The sequence below is a fragment of the Micropterus salmoides genome, unplaced genomic scaffold (genome assembly GCF_014851395.1).
Source record: "Micropterus salmoides isolate LMB-PRFRI ecotype aquatic unplaced genomic scaffold, ASM1485139v1 Ms_hic_scaffold_4, whole genome shotgun sequence".
Classification (NCBI taxonomy): Eukaryota; Metazoa; Chordata; class Actinopteri; order Centrarchiformes; family Centrarchidae; genus Micropterus; species Micropterus salmoides.
The window spans coordinates 33,813,185-33,838,270 of NW_024043372.1; the positions used below are offsets into that span (position 1 = coordinate 33,813,185).

Consider the following 25,086-nt stretch of genomic DNA (forward strand, 5'->3'; position numbering starts at 1 on the left):
GCAAGAAAAAGAATCGACGGATGGATTGAGCGATGGATGGATTGTCATATGGAAGTAGAAATATGTTGTGATGCCCCTTCACAAGCAGCAGGTCTACCATGAGAAAGGAGAGACCTGCCAGGACGAATTACTGTTTCATTTTGAGAAGCACAGATTTGCACGAATGAGGAGATGCTCTGTATAATCTACCACTTCGGAGGTGAGGGGCTCAGAGTCAAAAGGTGTACACACTGACTGTCAAACATATGTGATGCCCCAGAGGGAGTGAGCCTCCGGCTTTGGATGGGATTGAGCGTCTGAGCAGGGCGCAGCGATGCAGATACAATGCTCCTTACAATTAGGCAAGTACGAGCCAAATAGTTCAGGGCCAGCGTAACCTCCTTCTGAACTATGTCATGTCAAGTGAGGAGTAGTAAAACAATACATGGGCTTTTATGCAACAGAAGAAGTGACTTACATGCCAAAAAAGCCATTTAAAGTAAACAAATGCCTACGATGGAGCACATAAGTGACACCGCTGCTTGTGAAAATATTGTATTTAATTCATCATATCTGAGTGATGTGAAAATGAATGTGGTAGTGGAGTAAAAAGCTTTTGCAAACTTCAAAGTCAATGAAGTGTGGTGAAAACCAGAAGGGATGACTTAAAGGTGTTGGAAAAAGTTCAGTGGAGTTCAAGATTATGTGGCAAATTGATGCTTTCAAAATTCAAGAGAGAAAAGGCCAAAAGGAGTGTGTGTGTGTGTGTGTGGGGGGGGGGGGGGGGGGGGGGGGGGGCACAGGGAGAGCCAAATAGGGAGCAACAGGGCGAGAAAGAAAGACAGGGACAGCAGGCTTGCACTGCTTTACTTTCATTCACTTCTGAAAATGTGAGAAAACACAATAGTGTTACGGTTACAGCAGCCAACCGCGTATAAGCCTATGTCAGAGAGAAAAGCTGTCAAACTGTATTTCACACAGAGTACTCTGACCCATTATCCCATAGACCAGCTGTACAATGCACTGTGCTTCAAATTGTTCTCTTGTTTGGTAAAAGGAAAGGAAATTTGTTGTTCCAATGTGAAAGATATATATATATATATATATATATATAGAAAGAAACACCCACACAGGGATTTGTTTAGTAGTATTCAGTATGAAATACACGCGGAGACAATTAAGAGCGTCTACACTTATATGGGTGTAAAAACAGATTAAGTTCGGAGTAAAGGAGTAATCCTTTATCAAAGGTTGCCATGTGAAACGAGTTGAGGTATTTCCTGTGAGTCATGTTTCAATACGAGACAGCAGGCATAAAAGCAGCATACCCAGATATCGCAAACTTACCTCCAGAATGTGCAGGCGGACCACATAACAAAACCACTCCTTGACCCTCACGGACGTTTACAGCGCTCCTTGCCGTTTGAGTTTTGAAGTTATCAAGATCTGATAAGCCAAAAAAGGATCAAAATAAAATTAGACAGCTGCTGGAAAAAAAAGCGTAAAATCATGAGTGGCATAGAAGTGCATATCAGACATCCAAAAAGTGTGTTTTTATATAGTCTACATTCTCAAGGGTTTCTTTTAAAAGGATAGTTCTGAAAATAGGGGACATACGTTTTTTTTTTTCCAAACTCCCTTCACTGATTCACTGAGGCATGTTTTGATGTTACATTTTGAGCACTGGGACTTTAATAGGGCATCATTGATTGCCCTGGGACACCTCCTGACAGCCTCCAACGCTTTCAAAGGCATCTGGGGTGCTGATGAAATAGATGGACCTGACTTGGTGACGTTAACTCTGCAACACTACACTTTAGCGAGGAAGAGATTAGGCTGAAATGGGATAAAATGAGCGGTGGGGAAGGAAACATTGTGCTTGGACTGAACAAACACGGGGGGGAGCGTGCATGACAAATGACAGTTTGCTGTGCCAGCAGCAATAAGTAACATCATTATTAAATGTGGTGTAATCTCGCACTTAAAAGCATTAGCTTCCCCATCAATACGCTCAGCACAATCTATCCCCTGCAAATGAATGAGCAGTTGCTGGCAGACAAAACCTAAACCTGGGATGATAAACCATCCCTTGCTTCATGACTGATGGAGGGAAGCTGCCGCAGTCTACTCTGTACTCTGTCTGCACCCTCTGGCTAACAGCCTAGAGTAAGCCTTCCAAACACAAACAAAAGAAAGTCAGTGTGACCGATAAGGGAAATTAGGAGAAGGAAGATTATGGAGAGAAGTGGGAGTGTTGGTAAGATTAATGAGCAGCTCTCTGATGACCGCAGTGGAATCAAACAGAGCCAAGTCACGGCAGGACACCGAGGAGGCCACAGGAGGAGATGGCTGACTTGAAATACAGACAGAGGCGATGTCCTTCTGATCTCACCAGGCTGCCTAAGTAAATACAGAGTCCATCTCCTAAAGACATTTACGATTCTGAAGAGCCTAGCTGGAGCAAGATTCATATACCCGGTTTGATTGAAAAGGCTCTGCATAACAGCACTTGATAATTACAACAGCAATGCTTTAAAACAGCGGGAGGGGAATCAGAGAGCTACTGATATTTACTTAGTATACGAGAAAAGGGTGACTCCTTCACCAAGATCGCGCAAAATGGCACATAAGAGGGTAGAGATGTAGCTGCTGCAAGGGGATACACTTCCCTCTTCTCTGGGCTCTGAACAGAAGAATAATGGGCTTCACTGAACTGAACTGACCACACACTGTAACTCTGAGAGCTAGAGGCCAAACTCACTGTAGCTGCAGTGATTCCTTTGTAAGCAGAATCCGTCTCTGCCATACAAGAACGGCTGGCCTAGAGATTATAGAGAGCCACCATTACAACTCAAATATGATTGGTCTAGGAAACAGCACTACTATATAGACATTCCTTGTTATATATTGTCTCCAGCAGTGTTCATGAGCAAAGCTACTTTTACCTGCTCAACCCAATATAGTTGTGGGCTGGACAATAAAAGAATAACAATAATTATCGCAATATAATTTTTTTCAGTATAACAATATAATAAATGTTTGATTTTATTCACTTGACAACAAATACATATATGATACACAAATAAGGACTTAATTTATTTATTAAGATTTATTTATTTTGTTGAGAAAAAAGGACCGAAAAAATCTTTTACTTCATTTTACTCATCATAATTGTTTTGAATGTGCTACCTCAGATTTGTGAAGTGATCCACTGTTTTGCTTCAAGTGTTCAAGGGTTTAAACCACAATTAACCATCAGCTTTCCCTCAGGAGCAAAAATCAGCCTTTAAAGTCGAAAGAAATAACGATTTGCAACATATGGTGTTAATTATTGATACTGAAAGATATGTTATTACGCTGATAATGATTATTATCGTGATAACTTTTTTTGACCATATCATCCAGCCCTAAGTTCTCTCAATGTTTGGATTGCTATTTTAAACAAAGAAATCATTAAAAATTGTTATTAAAACCCTTCTGTAGCTTTGGCCATTGTTTCCATCAGCTATAATAACACTGCGCTCACCTAAGCAATTGCTGAAAATTGGAAACAGGAAGTCATCATTACAACAAAACACTGGCATATTAACACCTTGCAAAAGTTAATATGGCGTTTGATATGGTGGGATGGCGAGATGGGGAATTGATGAGAGCACTGAGACTGAACCAAACAGGACAACTGAGGACCATAAAACCAAACCAAATAGTGATGTGAAAGACGCTTAATGGCTTTATAGAGCTGAGGTGAACTGCAGAGTCAGGTGATGTGTAACCTTGTAACACATTTCACAATACACATCACTGGGTCATTTGACCTGTTGTTAATATAAATAACTGACTGCCATTTTTACGTGTGTGACATTAACCCGGCATAAAGCAGGACTGAGAGAAGTGCAGTAGGCCAACGGTGCTACATTCTCAGACCTCGGTAATTAATTTGATGAGTCCAATGTTATTATAACCGATGACAAAGGCCAAAACTATGAAAAAAAGACCTCGATAGCATGAAACCAGAATTTCTCCTTGAGACAGTATGGAAAAGATGAACAATAAATTGTATATATGGATGCTGTGGACTGCAATTTTGTGTACAATTCTACGTATTATTATTCTACGTGTTATTTCTATTGCAAATGTGAGCTGTGGGAGGACAAGTTAGCTTATAATGGCTGCAGCTGAATTTTGAAGACAAGCAAAGCGGCAAAGAAGGCATGACATTTCTATCTTAGGGCAGTGGCCTCATTACACGGAAAAACGGAGTATCAGCTAGTCTGATCTCCTAGACGTCCCTCACTGTGCATTAGGCAAGACAATAAATGTCAAGCAGCTCTGCTCTTCACGCGGTCCCCACAAGTGAGATTCATTACTGGGTTATAGGGAGAATAGCAGTCCATCTCCTGAGAGGAAGGGAAAGGCTCTCTATCCTTCGGACATGATCAATAGTCAGCAGGCTTGATCAAGAGAGGAGAGGTGCCTCTACAGTGCCTGTCTGGAAGGTAGGACCCCACTTCACAGCTTGACTTTCCAACCCGCCTTTTGTCTTTTAAGCAGAAGGATGACTGAGCAGCAGACAGCCTGCCATGTCTGACCCACTCATAATCTTCTGTGTGTATGACACAAAAAGAAGTGCCTGGTGATTACAAAGATGCAAACACTTCTTAAGCATTATTTGTGTTTGTCTCTTTTAAAGTCTGGATCACAGGGGCTGGCGTATCACTTGGCAAAATATGAGTCAATTTGGACTGAGAATAGATGCTGTCAGAGTTGGAACCACTAATGAGAATCAATGGAGTTCAGAGGAGTCAGATGCTGCCTCACCCACTGTGTTTGTTGCATCTGACATTTCATTGGATTACCATTTCCCCGCTCGAAAATCTATTCCCAGGCAATCTAAATGAGAAATTGGAATAGTAAATGGGAAAAAAAAGAAGGCCTGGGCCACAACCATATAACACACGTCAGACTGATATACAGCAGAAAGCTACAAAGAGATGCCAGAATCTCATATCTCTGTCAGGGTCGTGCCAGAAACGTGTTAGCAGTTGTAGGATCACTTACATGCAAATTGCAGGCTGGCTCTGCGGCTAAGGATCGACCCCCACGTGTTGAAGGCGGTGCACTGGTATACCCCAGTGTCTTGGTCCTTGTCCAGGTTGCTAATGATCAGGCTGCCCCCAGACATGTGACGCCGGTAGTCATTCCCCAGATCAATGAGTGTTCCGTTTAGTGACCATCTGGAAAAATGCAAACACAATCAGTAGCTGAGCCCCCCCGAGGATGCACGCTCACAGTGTTTATCACAGAGATCGATTTGATCGGCCCACCCACATCCTGCTGAGAAGATAAAAGGGTAGGGTTCTGTTTTATTAACAGAGAAATCTGAATGTTGTGAATATACCTTACAGCAAGTTGGGAACAAAAGAAAACATTTCTTGACATTGAGGACAGCTCTTGCTCTGACGTTTAAATTCATTTAGCTGACATTTAGCTATACATGTCTGAGGTCACACAACTCTGAAGCGACTAGGGGTTAAGTCTCTTGCTCAGGGACACATTGGTGGATGTGTTACAGTGGGGGATTTGAACCCAGGTCTCTCACACCAAAGGCATGTGTCTTATCCACTGCCCCATCACCACCCCTCATTTAAGCCTGTTTTGCTAGTAGTTTAGGTAAGATTCTAAAACTGTGATGAAAATTGATTTTCTTCTACTTTCATTGTGAAGTGGATTTTATTTCCTCTCGGTTTTAATTACTTCCAGTAGGGAGGTTGTTTGGTTCCAGCTGTTCTAGCAGAATATCTGAAAAATGTTAACAGATTAAATTGACATTTGATGAAAATGTAGGCCCATGGGTCAAGGAACAAGTGTTTTTTGTCAGGTAAATACACAAAATGTTTCACAGCATAGTGACATTTTGAAGGTTTTTGCTGTTTTTGCAGTGGCAATGTTGGTCTGTCGGTCAATCTACCACTTTGGTTCAGAGTGAAATGTCTCAACAACTATTGGATGGCTGGATGACTTTTCCGGTCAAACTATCATGACTCCCGTGATTGTATATCTCTACATGCATTTTGACGCAGATTCGTGTCCAAATGCAGATTAAAGCACTATGCAGCCTTGGCAGGTTATGTGCTCTCTGAGTGCTTTCTAATTAGTTTATGTTTGTGCTTTTGTGTTTCTGACGTATTGCTTTCTGACACCTATATTGCATTGTCTACAGACTATTTCATTCAAGGAAAGGTCACCAGATACTCTGTCATGCGAGCACAGTTAAGGAAGTGACAGATATTAATCACAGCTACCATAAAACACAAAACACTGAATAGTATTCACGCTGAACAGTCAAAACACTTTATATGTTGACTGTTTGTCTGAGAGCGATATATAATATATATAAGGAGATGCAAACTGAGTGATGCTTTTAAGAACATGGAGGGTAACGGGACTTTATCTAAGAACATAACACAGATGAAAACTTTTCCCGTTCCTTGTCGAATTTGAGAAACAAAGAATTATTGGAATGCCATGTTGTAAGTCCACATTTGTGACAGGACTGTGAAATGACATTTCCAATGATAAGAAGAAAAAGAATCAATATAATTTTTTCCCTCCCAGGAAAACTAAAAGGCAGTTAGATCAATGATGCTTCATGCGGTCTTAAAGCCAGTCATGGCTCTCCCCAGTCTCCTGCCTGACAGACTACAAAAGACAAAGCTGTCTTTCATCTTGTAGCTTGCATTATTCATCTAACAGTCTGTGCCAGTCACTTAATCTGACTGATTTTGTCACTGTTCCAACACTGATGTTACTTTAAATGCCCTATATTTGTCATGACAAAGCGTATGTTTCTAAGAATATATATGAAAACACACACTCTGATACAGAATATGGACATTCTGAATATAAAACACTCCGTCATATTATATTTTATTTCCTTGATTCTCCTCTCTCCTTTTGCTCCTCTGTTTATGCCAAAGGGAGGATTACTGCATGCGGAAGAGGGGAGGAGGTTAAATGGAAAAGGATGGGAAACTAGTTAGACGTGCAACCACACAGCATGATGGAACTTAATGGGAGGGGAAGGTGGGCAGCCTGGACAGATCACACACCCCTGGAGCTAACGGTCGGCCAGGTGTGATGGCATCTCTGCACCCCAGACAAAATCAGTAAGCCAACTACCTACTCTCGCTGCAGAAACACCTGAGACAGGCTCTGATATCATAAGCCGTGGGGAGCCTGGCAGAGAGCTCCTTTTTGCCTTTTTTCGTGTGAACACAGAAAAGGTGGATGTGATTTATAGACAAGGAAAGATCACCAAGAGCAAATGGGCTGCGTCATGTTGTCATAAGAGGTAAAGAAAATGGCCTCATGTTTAACACAAATGCAATCTGAATTATTCAAAGCGCTTGGAATTTCTCGCATTGGTGACAGTGAGAAGTAAGTGGAGAAATGTGAATCGTCACAAGGAGACAAAGCAGAAAACACTAGTGAGAAATGCAACTTTCTCTTAATGAAGTGCTCTTTCATTTCTGTTTGGGGGACTGAATTTCTGCATGTATTAAATTTTGCCACAGGTGAAAAAATTCTCACCATCCGGTGACAAAACACACAGAACGATGATTTAATTTGAGAAATCAGGATGTGAGAGGATCAGCCTCTCACCTGCTGCTACTTTGTGACTGACCTACACCCGCCACCTGATAATCAATGTAGTTGTAAAATGTCACTGATGAATCGTGTAAGTATATCACTAAGTGTATTGGGAATCCTATGCAGAGCATTATGTTGTGTGTCACTTAAAAATATTTTGGACACTACTCAGTAGGGCTGGGAGGTTTATCGTTATAATGAGGTATACTGATTTTTGTTTTTATTATTATTATTGTTTGATGTTGAGTTATTTATTATGTTTCCGTAAAGTCCTGCCAGCGTTTGCTCCTCTCTCTCTCCCTTACCGCGCAGCCCCGCCCCTCCCTTTGCACGCAGCCGTCTACTCAGAAAGCCAGCAGGCCACCCAGGTAAATTAACGGTCGGCCATTGTAGTATTTTTCAGAGAAACACAGAGTCATTACGTTACAAGTTGCGACACTGGATATTTTACAAGCATGGACCACGTAAAAGCGACAGTGATTACAATAGTACAGATGTAATTCGTTAGCTACCACGTTGGTTTTGTTTTGAAAGGCTAACATGCAGCGCAGCTGCTGCTGTGAACGGAATCACGGCGACTTCTTACAAAGTAGCTTACTAGTGATGGAGAAAGTTACCGGAGCAGACATAAAGGGAGAGACGGAAAGAAGCGGGGCACCCTGACGTGTTTGCAACAGAGGTACGTTAGGTCTGTGAGAATGAAGAGAACTGAAGGAGGCAGATTCAATAAGTGAGTGACACTTAAATAAGGTGGAGAAGAAAGTATAATTAAAAAGGCAAAATAACAAACAAGCTAATTTTCCAACAAATAGTAAAAACATGCCCCTATAACGGACCCACCCTCCCTCCCAGTCGACTTACCTGAAAATACCGATATATATTTCATACCGGCGTTCTACCTAACAGATATGACCTTTTGGTCCATATCACCCAGCCCTACTCGTCAGGTCATTCCTGTCATCTCGTAGCCATTGAAGTCTTTTTCCCCTTGTCTGTACAATGCATGATGTTAGATAAATCAGTACCACTTTCTAATAATTATAATTTATAGATTGTATAGTGGTACTGATAAATCTGGGTTAGTAACTATTGATTATCACCCGCTTTTTGGGATTATTTGAGCCCACTATATAGGGTGCAATAATAACAATAATAATAATAATAATTATAATAACAAACTGTATGATGTAATCTGAGTGGTGATGACAGGATTATAACAATATGTTCCCTCTCAAACACAAGTTGCATCAGTAAAAACGGTTCTGCGAAGCAGAGGTCTTCATGTTAGCACAGCTCACCCTGAATCATATTGAATCTACCACTACATCAGGCAGAGAGGAGCTTACACTGAGTCCAACGGAGTCCAGGAGAACAGTCCTATTTACTGCGGTGTGCTGCAGGCACGGGCTGATCTGAGCATGCTCTGAATGAACTCCATGTGACCTTGAGGTTCACATCAATTTTGCATGAGGACTCCTCATCAAATAGACTGGGGATTGTACTGCAGCACTGGCTCACCTGGCTTTCCTTGAGGCCAGACACCCACAGAGACGGCCGTGACCACACAGACTGCATACTGTTTGTGCGCGCGCGCACACACACACACACACACACACACACACACAAGCAGAGCTTAGAGCTGATAATGGAAATTCAACTGCTGACCAGGGTACTCTCTACAATTATGTTTAGTAGGTTATTGCTGCTGCTTTTTAATAAATTGATGTTCATTTGGCTTTCAAGCCAAATGTAACACAATAAATTTTCCTAACAACCACTCTGTATCAGTGTGAGTGTTTCTGTCTGTGTATGTGAGAGTTTGTGTGCGTATCAGCTTGAAAAATCCTATGGAATTTAGAGAATAGATGCTGTCAGATATACAGTTGATGTTCACACATACATACACACACACACACACACACACACACACACACAGTCATGCACTCTTATCAGCAGATATGATAGAATTTACAATTACAATTTACAGTCTGGATATATGGTGCTTTTTTTTCAAAATGAAAAGTGAAACAAGTAAATAAATGCATATTTATAAAGCACCAACACAGTAAATACAGCTACCTTCTTGAAATTCAAAAACGTAGCCTTTATTTAAGACCACAGGCCTGCATTCGTCCAGTTTATCCCATTGGTTTTGAAATGATCTCATAAACTCAGATTTTCTCACCACATAAAAGGACAAGTAACCCTCCATAAGATAAAGATTTGAAACCATTTCCAGAATAAGCCCTGTTATCTGGCACTATGCAGCAACAGCTTTTTCATAACGAAAAAATAATTCTAATCACACCCTACCCAGTTCTATTTATGTCACAGTTACCCTGTACCGACCCGTAAACAAAGGTAGAGTCATACATCTGCCTGAAGTCACATTACATGATAGGAGACACCAGCCAGAGCACTTTTTTTATTCCCCTTTTCCAATCACTGCTGTGCCCTTGATCCTGTGTTACAGCAGATTCATAGTAAACACAGTGACAGGTGTATTCATAAAGCACAGCTCTGAGCCCTGGAGTGTGCTCTGGCGCTACACTGGACTATTTGTCAACCGAAGAAGTGTCAGGGTTCCTGTTCTTATATTCACAGTGTCACAGAGTGGGTGAGGTGGAGTGGAGCACTAAAGTGTTGGAAACAAAATCAGAGGCTATGAAGCTAACTAGCAAGGGGTTTTGTGCATAAACCCAAATGACAACCTGATATTCTCATTTTATCATATCTGCTAATATTTAAATCAGCTAGACAGACATTTAAAACTTGTTAATCTATCAGTCTAATCTATCAGTCTATTTATTTATTTATTTATCTACCTCCATAGCAGTGTTAAATATCACCAATCTGAAATGTTACTGAAATGTTAGCATATTACTTTTTCCCCCCATTCAGTCAATCTCATTAAAAGACCAAAACCAAAAATGTACTAACACAAGTATTAACAAGTATCCAAACATTCTGATATTGCTAAATAAACAGAGCTGCACACTTTCCACACAAAACGATTAAAAACAGAGCAATGAGCCACACAGTTACACGAGGTGACATGTCCCTTCATTAGTGAAAGCTACAGTACTACAGTTTATTTTGACTAATTCCCACATACACCATCCTGCTGCTGTAAATACTCACTAAAACACCCAATCTGTATTAATCCGCTGCTGAAATTAGTCCCCAACAAATGCACATGTTTGTGTAATGTTTGCAGAGACCTACAGTGCCCCAGCTGTTTGTAAGTCATTCTTAAATATTTACATCTTTAGTAAGAACTGTGTATAATAGTACGGTAAAGATCTTCGATTGAACTTTTTTTGCATGGACTTCTGAGGTAAAATCTTTATTTTCTATAAAAATAAAAACAGACAGCTGCTATACCATAAACTGTCCCTGGTGTTACTACATTGCAGCTGTGGGTACATTTGGTCACTGCTCCTTGGATTAAGGTAATATCTGATTAATAAATTCAATATCCCATTTATTTCACCTACTTTTTAATCACTGTAGAATATGCAGGAAAACTTAAACACCCAACTGCAAGAGAGCCGACGTACTATAGGGGCTCCCTAACAAGGGTTAATATCGTCTTCGCTGACAAATTCAATATTGGGTGACCCAATTTTTTTCTAGGGATATTAAACCAAATGGATGAATTTTTCTTAAAAGCTGCTGTAACTGAGGAAATTAAGTGTGGAGCGCTTAATGTAATACCCTCTTGCTTGGCATATCTAATTATACAAACACTTTTCATTTGCAGGGTTTGGGCCCATGCATAGTTTGCAGACTCGTGGTGAAAGTCACAGCATGACCACTTCCTAAAGGCATTTTTTTTTTAGTCTGCTCAGGACATTTTGAGGTTCTAATTCCAGTGTTAGTGAAATAAATTGCCAAGAATGTATCCTTTCTATTTTATCATCAGGACAGAAAAGTCCTCTCCTTGCCCGAAGGGAAACAAGTCAAGGGCGATCAGTGTCAGAAATCCTGATGCAACCCAAATAAAACTCCTTCCTCAAAGTAAAATTAAGGGTAGAAATCTAGTGCTTTTAAAAGCATTACCAGAAATGTCAACCAGATTGTTCATTCATAATTGAATAGGGGGGCACTCCAAACAGTGGTACTGTATGTATGTTGTTTTGCACTACTACTACAAACAGAAGATTAGTGCTCCGAAATGGTGGAGAATTACTGAGCTCCAGGTACCACAGCTCTGAGAAAATTTAAAAAATGGACCAAATAAGACAGAAGCTACACAAGGCTTACTAGAGAAGTAGCTTGAAGTTAACCAATAGCTTTATATATATCAGAAGGAATAGAAAGGATAATGAAAAAAAAGCTTTTTATCACCTCTCCATATGATGTGGCTGGTGTATATTTTGTATTAATTGTGTTCCAAATGTGTTGAAATCACACAAAAGAATTTGCTTCAACTAAACAACCATATACTGTACTGCATCACATTTGATTTGAGATCAAAGAACTTAAAGCTGCATCAGTTTGTTTGTTTTTTCTAGGTGTATTTACCACTTGGCCTCAGGAAAGGTCTCCACAAAAAAATCGCTAAAAATCACACGTATTATAAATGATTTCCTTGAAATGAATATGATATGTGTAATGTGTTAGCAAACTGACCTTCAAATCTCACAAAAAAAATGCATTGTATGCATTAGACGGCACGAAACGAGACAAAGGCCACTTTGAATAAGCTGTGAAATTCTCCATTAGTATAGTCAACAGATCACTCTTCCAGGTTGGAAGCTAGTTGCTAATGTTGTTTGTCTGCAGAGCTTTTTTACTAAAAACAGCTGCAGGACCGAGGGTTCATAAAAGCAGTGAGACTAAATCAAAACAGTGAAGTTGCTGGACATAACCAAAACAATGAGCTGGAAGACACTGAAATACTCCATAAAGCTAAGGAAACTGCGGAGTTGGTCATACATCACTAAAAGCAAGCCCTTTCACATTACACACGTAGTCATCGGATTCATAGTAATATAAAATATTGATTTGGGCAGTTTTAATATGTATATAATAGTGATATGTTGTGCATAACTGCTCTTGTAATATTACGTCCGGCCTGTGCTCGCTCAGCTGTAGAAAAAGTTGCAGATCATACTGACAACAACACTATTTCCCACTAAAGCATTAACACTCCAAAGACCCTGAAAGAGAAATCCTCTTCCACAACACAAGTAAACGTCAGACTAGTTTAAGTTGCGGGTGAAATAATGCAAGTGATGGTTTCGGCTTTGTCCTGGAATAGATCAGGTTGCACAACAAGCATAATGATTCCCCCCAGCTGTGCCTGGACTATGTTTTCAGCGTATACACATTATAGGAAATGTAAGCATTTAACGGAATGTCACTCACAAGGTTATTGCCTCTCTCCCCTGCTTGCTGTGCATCTACATGGTGCTGACCAAGCTCCGAAACACAATCTACCACAAAAAAAAAAAAAAAAACAGCTGCCAGCTGCCATCTTCAGGCAGGCTCCCTGCACCGCCAGGGAATAGCCATGGAGATATCAAAGGATCTCTGGTGCAATTGAGTTGCTGGAATCTCCTTTTCTCCCCTAATGATTTCCTAAGCCATGCACCATGTTATAAATCATCATCTTAAGCCGTACAATGGCTTAAATCTTATCATTAATAAAATTAACCTCACTCATATGTAAGGTGTCGGCATATTCATCAGCCCTGGCTCTAACTCTACATCACAGCTTAGGCTGAAAATAGACACGCTTTGTTCAATTAGAAATGGATGCTCAATTAAGCAGTTGCTCTTTGAAGCCTGTCTTTTTGTTCAACGCTGCATTATCTCTCTCAAACATTTATGTCCAGAAAACGTTGTTCTTTAACAAATCAATAGCAATCAACGCTATCGGTGCACTCTTTTATTTCTGTGGAAGCAGCAATAAAGATTCACAAGCAATTAAGCGCAATGGATTATCACCATGTGATGTGGATGTGGAGCCAAAGCGGGTAGACAGTTGAGCCGAGCGCTGGTGGGGAATGGAACTTTGATGTGGTAATTTACCTGTACTGCGGAGGAGGGCTTCCTTCTGCCTCGCACGTGATAGTAGCCTGCTGGTCTGGGGAGTTGATCGGTAAAATGAGGTCACTTGGCTCCGTCCTCCATCTTGGCCCTTGAAATATGACATCCTCTCTACAGGCTGGGGAAAGGGGAGAAAGTCTATAGTAGTACAAGCTAGAAAAATTGTCTCTTTGACCCTAAGAGAAAATACTGGAAGAATAGCAAAAACACAGACACTGTGAGGAAAAAAGAGTTAATCTTACTGAAATACAGAAAGTTTCTGACGCCCGGTGTATATATACTGTATAAATTGTGTCTTATTCTCTGAACAGTGTTGCTTTTTACAAAGAAAAGCAAGAAATACACCAGAACAATACCCAAGATGTGTTGTGTACACCTTTTGCTTATCTTGCATCAAAAAGAGTAAATCCAGGTACCCTTGTTAGGCATTAACTGCTAATGCTGACAGATTTTATATCTTTTTCATTGAACTACTTCCTTTTTTAGATGGACCTGACACTTGGAATAGCGAAGAAAAAAACATGGTGTGTATCTACTCCATTTTTGCATGTGGGGCATATATCTATAGTGCAAGGCCTCACTTTGTTATTTATCATCATGATAAATCATCACACTGTTGCTACTGTCCAAGATGTAATTAATCTCCCTGGTTCAACTATGTAATATAATGCTTTGATTACTGTGTAAATATTTAGCTGGCTAAGGGCTTTGAGAGAGTTTAATGCAGTTGCAGAGAGCTCACACAGACTGGGCGATACAACCGAACTTAGATGTTAATTGTGTGTTAATTACCTACAAGTAACAATATCATAATGATAGATGACAATATTTGGGGACTTAAAGTTGAGCACTAGTTCACAATAGTTGACTACTGATGTAGAAAGCCTGTTCTCACATATTCCCCAGTAATAATTGATTGCCTGGAAGCGACAGGATTGATAAATAAAGCACAGTGATCTATTTTCAGAACTTCTATGTCATACTTTGCATGCACCGGTTAATTGAGGCCATAAGGATGCACTCATCTGCCAGCAGCTTAAAAGGAGAGGATGTGGAACACAATCTGGTACTAAATGAAAGCAGTCAACAGACGGACAGAGTAGGCCTAATTAATATCCTACTGCTAACAGATTGCAGCATGTGGCCAGCAGTTCTACACGTGGTTTTAACTGGTAATATGGTGTCAGTGAATCAACATATATTTGTGATACTGGTGTGATAGATTCAGAAACTAGATACGACATCGAATCACATCACCTCCTGGTGGTTGTTCAGAAAAACGGAGGCGATGGAATTAGCTTCTAACCAAACAACAGTGAAATCCCATCAAACTCATTCACTTCACAGTTTGGTTGAACAGCCTCTCCCTTGTGTGAATTTGAATGAAACGGCAGGCAGAATAACATCTAAGGCGTCAGTGCATTTTGAAAGTCCCAGGCAATAGAGCCAGACAACATGTCACTTCAGATGTCATAATGATTGTTATCAGAAGGAGTGATTCTCGAGGGTTTCAAAGTGTATAATCACAACACGGAATAAGAACAAGCTCCTATAGGCAGCAACCAATGCACAGAAAAAAAAAACAACACTTGTCCGCTAGGAAGGTGCGACGGCTTGGATCTCGCTCCCTTGAGTGCTGGGTGTGAATTACCCATGAGCCAATTTGAATAACATTCATTGGGATTTACAATGTCATTTTAACAAGGGTTGACATTCTGGTAGAGTGTCTGTGCTTCTCCTGCTAAAATCCCAGGTGGCCATACAAGGGTGGAATCAGGCACGGTGGCAAGTAGATTGTGCTAAAATGCGGGGCTGGAGTCGTCACATGGATCCTGATAATGATCTGGACAGGCCATACACAGGGATGGGACTGGACTCCCAGTTGTGCCTGACAGTGTACTGTGAATGTGCAGCAGGACACCACTCTAGGGAACAGTGAAGGACATCATGCTGTAACGCTGTACATGTAATAACTGCAACTTAATCAGTGTAACCTGGTCGAGAAGAAGAGATTTTCTGAGGTTATTTACAGACATTCTGATTCTGTCTCTCCCTCACTAATGGATGAAACTATATATTTTATATAAACACTGCTTAGAAAGAATGAAATGCCATTAATAACCTCTAACCTTACCGACATGCATGTAGTCTGTGAGACTGTGGAATAACACAGAAAAGAACAAGAGCATTCTTCTGTAATGAATGTGCAATAGAAAACAACTTTATTAGGAGAGATGTTGTGACATAAACCATAACAGCAAGTACAGTGAGACTCAAATATAATATCTTACCTGCAAGGCATCCAGTGATTGATAGCAGAACAATTTGTTTCCATGGTAACATCATCTTTAGTTGCCGAGGGCTAATAAGACTCTTCCAATTGCTTGTGAATGGAATGCTCTCCCTTGAATACAGGAATTTTATCTGAAGGGAAAGTAATTATGGATATTATTAAAATATGACATTTTGATCCAACTTCGACAAGCATTCATCAGCAAAAAAACATGATTATAGCACTGCTAACATAATCGGGTCGTATTATTTGGGAGTTACTGTAAGTGAAGGGAAAGTGAAATCTTGAGGAAGTGAGAAGCGATGGGGGCGGGGTGCAGGATACAGCCCGGCAGTGTGATTTTCAGGTGGCGCAGAAGAAGAAACAGCTGCTAAATGGGAATGTTTTCTTCTGCCGTGTGTGTTTCTCATCCGCCTAACAAGCTCAATTCTGCAGCTTTAAAGAGAAGTGAGGAGGGAAATGATTGACCTCAAAAGATACTTCTCTCTCCCAATTTGACTATTAATAGGAGCAGGCAGACTGTGTACCAGCACTCCACAAAACGCCACTTCATTCTTTAACAAAGGGTTTGGTGGCCGACTGAATGTAAGCAAACTGACTGTTTTCATTTTCATATACATGCATCATTCCCTTAGATCAAATGAAAATACAAGGCCACATACTAAAACAACAAAAATGGTACACTTCATTATCCACTGTAAGCGTTGACTGACAATATAGATTCTGTAAGAGCATAGAAAGCTGTCTGCCTATACCAAGGTATTTATCCCTTTAAAGGGGCACTCCAACAACTCAGTCTGTCCTCTGGGGCTCTGGAGGAGCTTTGTCCAGTCAGAGACAACGACTCTGACTATATCATTAGCGTTATTGTCATCAGGAGAATACAATGTTGCGCGGTAACACTTTCCTACTGCACTATTACAGCACTGTGATTACTTTGGTTAAAATTCAGTAAATACATTTCACTAGCCTCTGTACCCAAAAGAGCAGGAATATGCCTTGAGGTACTTAAGTCCAAAATTTCCATTTTGTTTTAAGCCCTTAGAAAGCCTAAATTCAGGAATGACCTGGTTTTGTTCAGAGCTGAAGGTTGTGTGAACCCTCGAACTGCTTCACTGTGAGAACGGAACTTAAAGTGCTGTTGCAGTGACCGGGGCTAAGCTAGCTGTTGGTCAGTAATAGTCAGTAAATATTAGGGCTGTCACTAGGAATTCAGTACGAATTTAAAAAAAGACAGCGTCTTGTCCTTTTCTACTGCATTCATAAAAGGCACTTTCACTCTGACCCCATTTCAGGCCCTGCTGCTCTTTCAGTAAACTAGGCTACTGTTGTCCTCTTCATTAAGACAAAATGGAGAAAACTAGTGAGCCTTGCTGAACCAATAAACATGACACTGAAACATCTGAGAAGTTACACAGCGTTTTCAATTCAACACTACAGATGGAATAAATTGTGGATAAGTCTGTTTGTTGATTCTGTAAAGTGCAACTGCCTCAAATCAACGTTAGCTTGTCACCAAAGTAAGGCAGCAGAGACAGCTCAAATAAATTTAACATAAATTATACGCAACGTATAGCTAATATTAGGCTACTTTGGTTGTGTTCAAATTAATTCACTCAAATAATTTGTTAGTTATATTTTTTTCTCTGTGTGCACTAAATACAGAAGGAAGAGCAAGAAGGAGCTGAGTAAAGGAAAGGAAAGTCATTAATTACTTTTGTTGTTGAGTAATTAGTAAATTGATGTAGTTACTTTTTCACTGAGTAAGAAGCAAATTGATTGCACATTCCAAGTAACTTCCCTGACACTTCTTAAAACAAAAAGCTCATGTTACAAGATGCAGGTGTGGAGAAGAAAACATGCTTATGGTTGGATTATGGGAAATGTAGGATCCAGTGGATTTGGAGCATGACCCATGCGGGGGTCTAAGTATCCTGGCGATTGATCATCAATCATTCAATTAGAAAATATGTGTCTTGTGAGTTCAGCAACATTGTAGAAACAGGTGTACCTCTTTTATATCTCTGGATGTATTAAGCCATTGCTGGCAATGTTGCAAAGAAATGAGTAGGACTGCTTTGTAGTAGACTTCTGAATCAATATGATGGCGTGCTTTGATTTGCACTTAATTCTCTGGACTGGCCAAAAACAGACATTGCAATCTTTGTATCATTATCATTATACGTATTGCCCATCCCCATCACCTATTAGTGTCACAAGGACCTATACTTAAAGGCGGATCATTCACAAATTACTGCATCAGAAATCCCATCTAACCAGTGATCAATGATCTAAATGGCTTTTAAAGTTTTCTGATGTGGAGGTGGAACTGACAGCCCTAACACTGTAATTGTAGTATCAGTGGCACAGGAGGGGCTTTGCTCAAGCTCTGACCTACATCACAGTAAGTGGAAACTGATACGCCTCTCAGGATTAAGAATTCCGCCCAACCCCTCACCCTTACAACACAACCCTGTTATGCGGATTAACCCAGGGCTATCTTTGGAATTCTTTAAACAGACCTAAATACTAACCACTCACTTGTTTCACCAACTTGTAACTGTAGGATTGTGGCTGTGGTTTGATGTGAAAAGCATGGCTACATAATCGTATGGAGCAGTATGAAGCACTACGCGGTACTGAGCAGAAACGCAGTAGAATCTGCAGGGGGGTTAATCATCCCACTTGCCTGATCATAACTTAATGGCCAGTGTTGGCTTAGCTCGGCTGTCCTGGTGCCAGTAATTGTTCGTCATCTGGTGTAATTGCAGGCACAGCGAGATTCAGAGTGGATTTCCTGGTGTCTTTCAAAATTTAGGGGGCGTTTTGCCACTCTAAAAGCCCATCACATTGGATTACACGGTTTAAGATTCTACTGGAGCAAAAAAAAAAAAAAAAGATTTCAGATTGAGTGCAGTATTAACTGCCATCCGCTTTCCGGAGGATCCGACTACGTCATCCCGACCCTTCATTCCAAATAGCTTCAAGATCCTGAGCAGAAAATCTCCTCGAAAAGACTTTCTTTGCAAGTTGGGTGTTACACAGTTCATGGAGTCTCTGCTGATATGATGGATTCATTCTGCAGTCTATAAAAGCTGCAGTGATTTTCATGTTTGTTTGTTTTTTTATTTTCTTCTTTGCTTTGTTCCTAATTAATTGTTCATTATGGGCAGTATTTCCAGCCATGGTGTGAGAAAGGTGTGTCACCCTTCCTTGAAGAATTTCTTTTTCAGGGGACCACTTTTCAGTGGCTCTCAGTAGAGAGCTTGAGTATCTCTTGATGCTCAAAAGCCAGTTCAGAGCTGCGGAAATTGAAGAAAGAATTGTATCACTTTTGACCTTCAAAAAGCGGCACCTGTGTCAAACCTTGAAGAGCTGCATATAAGCTGAAGCCTTGGCAAATCCAAAAGAAAAAGAACAAAATAAACTCTGGAGACATGGAAAACAAAACAAACAAAAAAAATGTGGTGATGAAGGTGAGACAGCGTTTTCTTTCTTTGGCTTTCTCAGCCGAAATGATGAGCATAGGATTGCTCTGCCAAATGTAATGAGGCATCACACTTTCACCTCGACCTAATAGAAGTCATTGGCTAAACGCATTCCAGAGTAAATGAGATGACTTCTTGGTTAGTGGGGCTGTTGTTTGGCACATAATTGATAGCAAAGGCGGTTAAAGGCATCCATTTCCCCCCCGAGGGCAGCATAATTGCAAAATAATCTAATATGGGAGGGAGGAAAGGAGAGAGTTTCTATCATAGGGGTGTGCATGCTCAAGGTCTGTATTCAGATCGCATATGGTACACAAAGAGCGTAGAGATCCAAATACATCAGATCATGCAAAATCCTCTCACTCAAAATGTCAAAATTGAACACCAGTGGCACATTGGGCATGAATTCGCCACAATATATGATGCGTTCATTTCCACCAAGTTACATTCTTTGTGACTATCTGCTGCCATCTCCATTAAATCACTCATCAAGAGAACCTGGGAGACAAGGATCCGCCACCAGGGACGGACTCCATCTGAATACACAGCTGCTCTGTGCTTTTGCAAATGAATAAAGAATTCACGCTCAACTTTGCTCTGATGCCTCCTGATTTCACTCTGACTGAAGACCTCCACATGTCTATTTCATGAGCCAGGGGGGATTAAAAAAAATAAAGCAGAGTGATTAACAAATAAAGGCAGAGCTTAATGTGTGTGTTTTCTGGCTTAGGCTACAGCAAGATGCTTGTGAAATGAAAAGAAGATGCAAAATAGGAGTGATTGTTGGGTATTGATTGCCCCAAACATCTAAATTATCTAAGGTGAGTGAGTGCTACATCCCATGGCAAATTATGCATTAAGGTATGAAATAAAAAGAAATTTCATGTAATTGCCTCCCAACTCAATTTCAACAGCTTTTACATTAACATTCATGAAAGAATTGGTTGAACGTCTATTCTCTCCTGAGATGCTTCTTCCATTTCATTTCAAACACAGCCTTGCAGGCTCTACGTAAGTGGCCACTTCACACGTGTGACTGACATGTCACACTGTGCATGCATAACTAAGACAGCATGATTAGGATTGCGACTGAGGTCCCGTTTGAGTGCTGGAGGACAACATATAGAAATGAATAAAAGAGAGCACTCCATGTGAATAAGTATGCCTGCTGCTTGTGAAATGTCACTCAAGCGACAGGCATTTCATGGCCAATATGAGGGTTTTCAAACAAATACATAAAATCTGTAATTTCCCATTCACCTATAACCCTATCTGACAACATTTTTAACATTAAATATCTGTTTACCACAGTAGAACTAAACATCTGGGCAGGAGGCTCTGCAGACGTTATACAGCTGGGTAATTTCATGCGAAAAATCACTGAATCCCTGGAAGACAGCAGGACGCCCCCAGTGACTCCTTCCAACATTAAACACGGCTGCATCCCTCAGCTGCTGCCTAACGCAGGGGCAGGAGAGTAAGTGCACTTAAAAGAGAGGGGAGCAGCGATCCATTTCTCAACCCCATCATCAGCCAGGCATATCCCCAGACCCTCATCCTAGATACAGTCACAAACACATGACAGGAGGTCAAGGATGAGGAGCAGCAGACACTCATGCAGCCTTTTTACTTCTTTTTTTCCTCATGCAATTCAATCTGTTTCACAGCCTTTCCAGAGAAGCAACTGCCTGTACAATGTAATTGCCACCCTGGTTCAATCAAAAGGGGTTTTTGAAGCAAATGGTGCTACATCTCAACCCTGCACTGCCATGCTGGATATCGCTTCATTATAATATAATCACTGCATGGCTTCAAAGACATGTTTCACCTTTCATTTGGCTATTGCTCAAAATATGTGCAAAAGATCTATAAATAAATATGAATAGACGGGAGAGTGACTACAATCCCTGCTGAATAGTAGGATACTTTGAAGATGGAACAGGCTGAGCATTTTTCTCTCACTGTTGGGTCTGTCCTTTCGCAGTCTGGGAGGGAAAAAGACTACAGCAGACCGCTGGTGACCAAATATTTGGTTTTCAACAAAAATGAGAGTGACGCTGAGCTGTTACATTCATTCCTCTAATAATACACCCTTGTAGGCTGCAACTATCATAATCCCGTGAGTTTGTTTCAAAAAAATGCTATAAAAATATGATGTTAGATGACATACAGACACAATTATGCAACATAAAATCACAATTTGGAAAATCCACATGAGCTCTGACTCTTTCCTCTGCATGGACTGAAATAATTGTCTTAAACAAGTTAGAGAGATAGAGAGAGAGAGAGAGCTTTTCTCCAGGCAGACAGTCCTGATGCTGTTTCTCTGTGTGACTGAGCAGAGCAGCACCATATGGACTTTGTCCTAGATGAGGGAAATGAGCCCCAACAGCAGAAATCCCACTAGGACCATCCAAACCATTTGAGGCTAGTCTCCAAATGCAATCATCAGCATCATGCATGTGTGACCACTATTAGCATGCACACACTGTCTCAGTGTCCCTTTCTCTGATTTTAGAATATCAGATAAAGACATCTTTACCACATCACAGGATAATGGCTTTTAAAAGGTTATTTCAGTTAAATTTTAGGAGGAGAAGTTGATAAAAGGCAGCAAACTTAGCAGCATGCAGTTCCTTAGAGATTAAAACGAAAAGGCAGGAATTACGTGCAAACGTGCAGTGGTGATTTTTGACAGGATAGGCTACTTACTTGTTCTAGGATGCAAACGTTTCCCTCTTCATTAAACTGCTTTGGTTGTAATTCCACTATTCGTTAGCTGTCTTGTTTCTGGCTCTAGTGAGCTGACAACATGTCTCACAGCAACTCTTGTCCACCTCAGGAGCCAAAGAAGAGGTTGTTCTCTGCTCCAGCAGTGTTTGCGCTCTGCACTTAATTCTGCTCCGTCTAAGTGCGTCTTTCGATCTTAGAGGACGGGACTAAGAGCAGCCTCAGCCTCAGTTAATTCCACAAGCAGTGAGTTTGCTGCCTGAGGACGGTACGCGCTGTATCGGGATGATCCTCGACCTCCTCGCATTACACTCCACAGGACACTGCCAAAGAAGCAGGGAGGACAGCGGTTCCTCTGAACGGAGACTCACATTGTGCGCATCCACGGGCTCTGCTCTCTTTGTGCACAGGAAGAAGCGCCCACTGGTGACGCGTGAAAACACCCACGGCAGCACAGTAATGCGCCACCAGTCTATGGGCACCTGCCGTTCCTCTGCTTAAGTGAGCGCACATTTGATCTCGGGGTATTTATCGTTATAAAGAGCAGAGATCAAGTGGAAATAAAAAAAAAATAACCATAAGCTATTCGGTTAAAAAACAAACAAACAGAAGAAACGCGAACATACAGAAAATGAACTAAAACTCCATAGCAAACTGACTTATGCCCGACGTTAGTCAGCAGCCTAAACGTTTTTTCATTATGTGTTGGTGCGAAACTGATGCAGGGATTTTGCAGTATATGCAGCCTTGTTGCGGCTTTTGCCGACCAACCACTGCTGATCACTGAAAGAAAGAGGGGATAAAAAAAGTGATGTGCATTAGTGAAACTAACACAAGAGGTTTTTATACATCTAATAAAATATATAATATTAGATGTGAAATGAGCCATACTGGATTTTTCATCCACGCCCTGTGAGAGGGTTTCATCCCTTTAGCCTACCACTACTTGCTACAAGGTAATTGTGCAGTAGAATACCACACAGACAGGTGCTTTAGTGCCTTTTGGTCTATAAATATGGTGTAATTCATTCGTGATGCAACCATCCGAAATCATAGTGTTTTTTGTTTTTGTTTTTTTTTTCACAGCTCTTGCAAAGTCTTAAGAGTGGTGATGTAAGGGCATTCAGCCACATGTTCTTAAACACAGGCAGAAATAATATATGATTCTTGTTACTATACACATTTGGACTACTATATTCTCGTTTTGGCCAGGCACATTGACATAAATATTCAAAAAGATATCTTGTGATTTTAAAACTGTTATCAGGTCAGCTTTGTTTAAAGGCGCACTGTGTAAAATATGGCCAAATTTTACATAAAAAAAATTAACAGAATGTGAAGAAATAATTCTGATGGAATTACACATTGAAGGCTGCTTTAGCTGCACTCATCAATATTTTCATATCAACAGTGGATCAAATTATTATGTGTAATGTGAAAGATTTTGTAGTGAATTGTCACCTGACTCTATGGAGCATTTTAGCACCTTTCAGCTAATTGTTTTGGATTTTATGGTCACAATTTTTGGTAAGGGGAATAGTGGAACTAACTACCCAGGACCCTAAAAAATCCTGGAATTAAAAGTTTGTTTATATCAGTTTTTAAATCTTACGTTACTATATAAGTAAATCCAAGGAAGTTTAAAAATCAAGGTCAACTGGACTTGGTTGAAGTTACATGAAGACGTTTTGCCTCTCATCCAAGAGGCTCCTTCAGTTCTGACTGACTGGCATAAGCTATTACCATTAGCTGTGAATACATAGTCAGTCAAACTATTTCTTGGATTTAAAAACATATTAGATCCTGTCAGTGGACCTCCCCTCTGAAAGGTGCACATGGTTTAATCCACTCCATAAGGTGGACAAAAATACTGTCTACAAAGGTGGTAGTTGGGCTGCTGTCAAAAATGTGAAAGGAAAGGCAGGTGCAAGAAAGTAAACAATCAGAGGGAAAACAGATGTTGATAAAAGGAAGAACTTGGTTTCAGAATATTTTAATATCAGTATATAACACAGATTGCCAATAATAAATAGATAGCTTGCTGATGAATGAACCAGCTTTACCTTCTGTTATTTTTGGAGATAGAAGGACTGTGGACTAAGGACTTTCATTATGCAACTATGTTGCAACAGACTAGGTGTTGAAAAGTCCAGAAGCAACTCCTACCTTACTCAGTCACAGCTGCTCCCCAAACAATCCTTTTAACTGGCAGTAAGGCGGGCAGTAAATTCTGAAAATAATTCCATTGAAGTTTTAATTGGTTTTCCTTTATTATTAAATAAAGTAATACAGTGAGCCTTTCTCAGTGTAGGTTGTAGAATGGAATGGCTTTTGATTATTGTCTTATGTCCAGGGTATAATGAAGACAGATGCATGTATTTACCTGCAGATTCAGTTATTTGTACTGGTATGACAATGGGTGTATTAAAGGGGGGGGGGGGGGGGGGGGGGGCTCGCCAGTCTCAGTGTTGTTTCCAGCAGCATAAGCAACAATACTGATATCATAAATATGGTTTACAAGTTGTTGTGCTGTCCCAAGTGGCCAAACAATTATTGCTGCTTTAAGTGTATCTAAAATGTATGTAATAGATTTATCATCATTCTATTTAATGCACCACGGTATGTTATGTATAGCTTTGATTTAAAGCCGTATGGAAGTGGATGAGACTTTTCACTGTCAATACAGATACTGGAATATGTCTGATGCTGATAACCAATATCATTCATCATTAGACTGAATAATTGATTGATGCCATTATTTTGGGGGGTCAATTGAAAAAAAAAGAAAGATTTTATGTTTTATATCACAGTTGCTATTCAGATGGATATAGCACAGTCTATGTCCAAGCAGCCCAAACAATAATGGAATCAAACATGAGGCTCATTATC

General features: G+C 40.5%; 1 protein-coding gene across 1 annotated transcript in view; it reads right to left on the minus strand.

The window, feature by feature from the left end:
- cntn3b (contactin 3b) overlaps nucleotides 1–22,609 on the minus strand; it is a 46,827-nt gene extending 24,218 nt beyond the window's left edge. Inside the window, exons 1-5 of the mRNA XM_038697868.1 lie at nucleotides 22,180–22,609; nucleotides 15,978–16,110; nucleotides 13,669–13,804; nucleotides 5,038–5,213; nucleotides 1,327–1,425 (exon numbers count right to left, since the gene is read on the minus strand). Coding sequence (XP_038553796.1) covers nucleotides 1,327–1,425; nucleotides 5,038–5,213; nucleotides 13,669–13,804; nucleotides 15,978–16,032 — 466 coding nt within the window. The 5' untranslated portion in view covers nucleotides 16,033–16,110; nucleotides 22,180–22,609. The remainder of the gene's footprint in view (nucleotides 1–1,326; nucleotides 1,426–5,037; nucleotides 5,214–13,668; nucleotides 13,805–15,977; nucleotides 16,111–22,179) is intronic.
- Nucleotides 22,610–25,086: the final 2,477 nt, after the last annotated feature.